Source organism: Macrobrachium nipponense, chromosome 35 (genome assembly GCF_015104395.2).
Source record: "Macrobrachium nipponense isolate FS-2020 chromosome 35, ASM1510439v2, whole genome shotgun sequence".
In the NCBI taxonomy this organism is placed as follows: Eukaryota; Metazoa; Arthropoda; class Malacostraca; order Decapoda; family Palaemonidae; genus Macrobrachium; species Macrobrachium nipponense.
The window spans coordinates 32427968-32433888 of record NC_061096.1 but is presented as its reverse complement, the minus strand read 5'-3'; the positions used below and the strand labels follow the sequence as shown (position 1 = coordinate 32433888).

Genomic DNA, 5921 nt, shown 5'->3' with positions numbered 1-5921 from the left:
ACCATTTTGGTGTGAAATGTGAGGCAAGCCATAAATGTTTTCCCTTTATAAAAGAGAGATACATAGTATTAAGAATGAATGGAGCTTTGTTGGAAAGTAATTTAGTTTTTTATCCACATGTGCATTAAGAAAGCTATCACTGCAGTTGATTTACTTAATTCATTTTTAGAAATATACAGTGCAATATGTATTATAAAAAATTATAAAATTTTTGTTGTATTTAGCCTAGTTATTTTTGTTAAATGTGTTACTGACTCTGAAACATAGCATGAAGTTTGAATCTCAAATGGTGCTTATTAATGAGTTTTAACCTCTTAATTCTGGATAGCAAAAGCTACACCACTTCCAACCCATAGTTCTAGATCCAGGTGGCAACAGAATTTCAGCATTAGAATTCATTCATCTCCTTTAATAACTTTTTAGAATTTGGATCTTTTGAAGGTTTTGTCATCAGGTGTAACGTTACAAAATACTAGCTAATCTATTTTCACTTGCGTAAAATGTTGATAGCCTGCAAGTTTATGTGCTTTATTTACAATACTATATAGTTTTAGATTTTTCTAAATATTGTTAATAACAACATGTAAAAATTTCAGATTAAAGTTCATGAAATATCAGAGGACATGTAAATTTCACAAATTAATTTTATGGCATTTTAGTATCAAAACCTAATAAAAAGCCATGCATTTTTAAAAGAGCTACCTGAAGCATAGGATGGTTAAACACTTATTTCTAGGTTGTAGTTCATCTTTGTAAAAGTGTATGTTTAAAAATTGTAATTCATTAATATGTTCCCTTTAAATAGGAAAATAGTATATTGAATGATATAAGATCATTACACTGTATATATTTTATATTTACAAAGTTAAGTTAAGTATATCTTAGTTTAACCAGACCATTGAGCTGATTAACAGCTCTTCTAGGGCTGGCCCGAAGGATTAGATATTTTCACTTGGCTAGGAACCAATTGGTTACCTAGCAACAGGACCTACAGCTTATTGTGGGATCCGAACCACATTTTATCGAGAAATGAATTTCTAATAACCAGGAATAAATTCCTCTGATCACTTGTTGGCAGAGCAGGGAATTGAACTTGGGACTACCGAATCGGTAGGCAGGCACATAAATCACTCATCCAATGAGGAACTATATTTACAAAGAAATAAAATGTAAAGAATATGATATATTTTAAATTTGCATAGAATAAGATTATTTAATTTAAATTGTAAATCCTGCATGAAGATTGATGCAGAATAACCTCTATTGTTAACCACATACACTACATATATTGGAATTACAATTTCTTTGGTAGCCATGTTTATGTAAGAGAATTTAAGAATAAAAGTTATATCATCATTTTGATATTTATTCTCCCTTTGTTTTCCACTTCTTACCCATGCCTTGGGACAAACAACTGTAGGAAAGGCCAGTAAGTCATGGAAAAAGGGATAGATTAAGACCTAGACCTGATGGTATCTCAGCATCTCAGCTAGACAGGAAGCAGAAGGTGGAGAGAGCTTGTATTTTTGGGTTCACTTAATGTAGATTCTTGGGTGAGCCCTATGCCTATGAGACGTTTGTTTGGCAGCCTCTGATTGGCTGGTATCAGGAGGTAGGCCGCTCGCTGAATGTCCCATATTTTCATCTGTAGCTTAGAAAATTAGCAATATGTTTGTATTTCTTCATTTATCTCACATTTTACAAAAGATGGGAAAGTTTTGGTCATACCATAGGATTTGGTATTAATTGTACAACTATATCATCTTTTCCTGAAATCAATAAGATAAAACACAAAGGAATTACAATAAGTAAAAGTGAAGAGAGAAGCATTTCATTCTTTATATCTGTTTTTACTTATCATTGGATTTTGCTATTCATAACATTGTAAAAGAAGGCTATAATTTTGCCAAACCCTCTCTAGCCGAAGATGATGAACAAACCCCTATCCTGAGGTTAGCTGGGGTTGATATTGTTCAGCACTTTCCTGCTCTTACAAGTTGTATGCAAGGTGCTGCATTTCCCACAAGAGTGAGTTTAATTTCCTTTGTAAATATTTTGAATTTTCTGTATCCTAGCCAAGCAACTCCTGTGGATCAGTTGCCAGCTAAGGTTGTAGAAAACAAGGTAAGTGGTTTCTCTCATAATCCCTCTTCAGATGGAGAAGTGTTACAGTCATCTGCTAATTTGGTTATGTCTCCAAAAAAACTTATTTTTCTCTTCTAGAGTCCTTGTTTCCCAATATCTCAGTAGAGCAGGGACTTGAAGCAATGTTTAATTTGGATGCCCTAGGTCACAATGAAGAGACTGAGTATGATTGCCTGTTGATTGATAAGTTTAAGCAAGGAATTGTAGTAGTGTGGGTTTGTTTTAAGTATGTCAGCTACTTATTGAGCTTGAGAGTCATGCAAGGATCTACACCAAGTCAATTGGAACAACAAGATTTCCATTGACGTCATTGTCCTTGTTAAATTGTTAAATAAATTGTGTCCTTACTGGGTATTAGGTTGGGTGCTAGAGTTGATAAAGGGCCACGATGGCAAGGTCAGAAGTGTCAAACTGAAGAGAGGTGATGGTGGTGTTGTACACAACTCTATTAATGATTTGTATCTTCTTTAGCTGTCGGTCACTCATAATCCTTGTTTTCAAAAAAGTTATTTAAATCGGATTGAAAAATAATCTGCTCATAACATTGACGTACTTGGTGGACCAAATGATTCTCGTTGTAAGAATCAGCCTTGTTTATTATTTTTAGTTGTGATTTTCCCTCTTACAGATTTTTCAATACATTGACAAATATTTCCTTGTATTGAGTTTTGATGCATGATCCATTGTACTGTAAAAGAAATTAACAGGATGGTTTAAAGAATAAAATGCCAAATTAGTTGAAAGATTCCTTTAAAAATACAGTATTTCAGTTTATTTACATTGTGATTGTTTTAATAATTGTCTTGTTCTTTCGTCTGTAATTAGCTGCTAACTTCCAACCATTATTTATAAGTTTTTAGTAATGCAACAAGTTCACAACCTTCAGGAATGTAGTATTAATTTCTTTAATTTACTGGCCATCTATGTAAGAGTTGATTTTGGTTCAGTGGTATGGTTCTTAATGATGATAATTTGTAAAGGAATACCCTTGTTGGATCACTTCATTTTGTAGCTTACTCAGTATCCTGAGTGACAGGCAACCTCAAAGGTAATGTTTGTAAGCAGGTGCTGAAATTAGGATGAAGGCCTCCAAGGTATTGAATATTCATATCCTGAGAAAATATATTCATTTGAAAAGTGCACTGGGCAAAGAACTTATAGTATACAGTTTTCACACATCTGCATTCGTCTCTGTCTTAGATGTAATAATAACTCCAGTAAGAGATGCTTTCTTTATCATTGGCTTTCCTTCATCGGCATTTTCTGGAATATTTTGTATGTTCAGTTCTTTTTCTGTTTTGGGATGAAAAAAGAATTATTATATTTGAGAAACATTTGGTATATAAGTAGTGTGTATCCATACTGCACATTGTAGTATATATGATATTGAGAGTTGCCTTGTGAATTGTGATTATACAGTATGTTTTTACTTATTTTTAAAGCATTGAATTTTATTATATACTTCATTGCAATTTTGTTCACAGAGCAAACAGTTTATGCAAATGAAATGTGTACCATGAAAGAACCTACCTCTTGGTTGAGTTCTCCTCTTAATATATACAATGTATACAAGTGTGTAGAGGCCTCCACCAATTACACAAACATAACCAAAGAAGCTGAAGGCAAAAGAAAGGCCATACTGTGCAATGAGGTATCCACCTAAAAGAGCTCCAACTCCACGACCTGTTTGTGTGGTGGTATAGATAATTTGAATTGTTAGGTTTTGGTATAAGAATAGTATGTATGTTTTAGAAAATAGAGCTTTGGTCAGTTTAGGTTATTTAATTAATTGTAGTCATAATGTTTAATGATGGTACTTTTTAATTGCTTACCGACTGAGTAGTGAATTGCCCCAGCCAGTCCAGTCATGGTTGCTAGTAGGCCTTTTGGAGCTAAAATGGGACAAAAAGTGACTGCAGCCACCCACATTATTTGATATGTAAACACTTCCAGCATTTCAAAAGGAAATACTAGCCATGGATCCCTGCAATGAAAATAAGTAAATTCAGTTGGTGAAGACCTGATTAGTGTTATCAAGAAAAAGTTTTTTATTCCAAGTATTTATATGCTGTACTACTGTACAGTCTAGTATAAAGAGGTAAAGGGCTTTAATTGTGTTTGGTGTCACTTTAATGTGCAAAGTCTCCATTTAGGATACCATTTGATGATATATCATTAGTAGTTATAAGACTAATTGGTATGTAAATTGTCTATAAATTTTGATTAATTATTTATATAACCCTAAAGTTAATGTTTGTAGACCAGGATTGACAGGAAACACCTAAGCTCACGTAATGTTTGCGTAGCCAAATTGCCTGATTGCATAAGTTGCAAAGGATATAATGAAGACCATGTGTCGTCCAAGCTTGTTGACTATTTTATCAGTAACATACATCACTGGCACTCCAACGATGCAGCCAACTGTGAGAGTCAAACCTGTATTTGTAAAGATCAAAAGACATGTTATTTTTTAGGGGAGCAGTACCTCAATTGTAAGATATTCAGCAGAAGTTCTGAACAGGAAAGAGAACTGTTCAGAGAGAGTGAAAAAAATTTATATTTCTTCTAAAACAAAAGAATGCAGTGTCTTGGGACATTTAAAAGATCGTGAATATGAGCTAATACAAGTGAAGGGTCTGTAATGAAATGAAACCTTGTTTTATTTCTAAGCTGAGAGGTTAATAATATGAATGATGGAATACTAGTTTTAGAAAAAAGTATTCATGATCTGCTGTATGTATCAATTTTTGGCATTGCTTTTAGAAGTGCAGTATATAAGATATTTATCATGAGAAATGTAACAAAGAGATTTTATATGAATCTTACCCAACATATAATTTGGAGCATTTAGCTCTATAAGGTATACAAACAGATAACTTTCAATGAATCCCCAGTTACAGCCTAGTACCCATATCATGACAAGGAACAAATCAATCTCTGGCTTCGTTATTAATTTCTTCAGATCAGAGAGGATATTGTCACCTGCCTTGTCAGCCTGAAAGTAAAGTAAGTTTTTTTAGTGTGCAATATGATATGTGAAAAACATCAGCATTGTTAGTCATGGTTGTCATAAACTTTTTTTATGTTAGCTTTACCTTTGTCGTGTTAGAATGAACTTTTTCCATGTGTTTCTATCCTATTTTCTTTCTGCCAGAACTTCTTCCAGGTCTAGCTTTTCATCTATCCCCATAGTATTCCCTGATTTTCTGGACCTTCACCTACTAATTCCATGCCTACTGCTTTTCTGACCAACTGATTCTCATCTTTGAGATTCTTGGTTGTTTGCCTACCTCAGTACTAAATCACACCCCTCTGGTAATTTCTCATTTATAGTGATGTTCCATCAACACTCCAACCTTGAATCATAACACTCCATGGTCACACCTTTTCAAAATCGCCCCCATTTTCCTTGTCAGTCCCTTTCTTTCTGTTGTGAAGAGTAGTTCATACTGGCCTTGTGTTAACTGGATGTCTTTTCTGTCTGTTAATGGAGCATTTTTCACCGCTAATCTAGCTATATCCTTAGTATATCCCAAGGGTAAGAGAAACACTCTACTTCTTCTTAAATCTGCCCATATCAGAATTAATGGTGATCTTGAAAGGTATTCTATCAATATTAGGCATCAGATGGAGGAAAGTTTAGAAATTATGCCTTCGCTTATCCACTGGGAGAATAGTGCATATATAGTGTCAGCTGAGCTGTGGGCACCTGAAGAGTTGGAAGGACCAGACCTACTTGAATAAATATTGTGAGAATGGAGGCTGGAGATGATTGG

The 5921-nt window shown here is 34.0% G+C and overlaps 1 protein-coding gene across 1 annotated transcript in view; it reads right to left on the bottom strand.

The window, feature by feature from the left end:
* Positions 1–1824: 1824 nt before the first annotated feature.
* The window catches only part of LOC135208553 (major facilitator superfamily domain-containing protein 6-like), a 19495-nt gene continuing 15398 nt past the window's right edge, over positions 1825–5921 (bottom strand). Inside the window, exons 9-13 of the mRNA XM_064240865.1 lie at positions 4972–5140; positions 4437–4581; positions 3978–4129; positions 3676–3828; positions 1825–3438 (exon numbers count right to left, since the gene is read on the bottom strand). Coding sequence (XP_064096935.1) covers positions 3317–3438; positions 3676–3828; positions 3978–4129; positions 4437–4581; positions 4972–5140 — 741 coding nt within the window. The 3' untranslated portion in view covers positions 1825–3316. The remainder of the gene's footprint in view (positions 3439–3675; positions 3829–3977; positions 4130–4436; positions 4582–4971; positions 5141–5921) is intronic.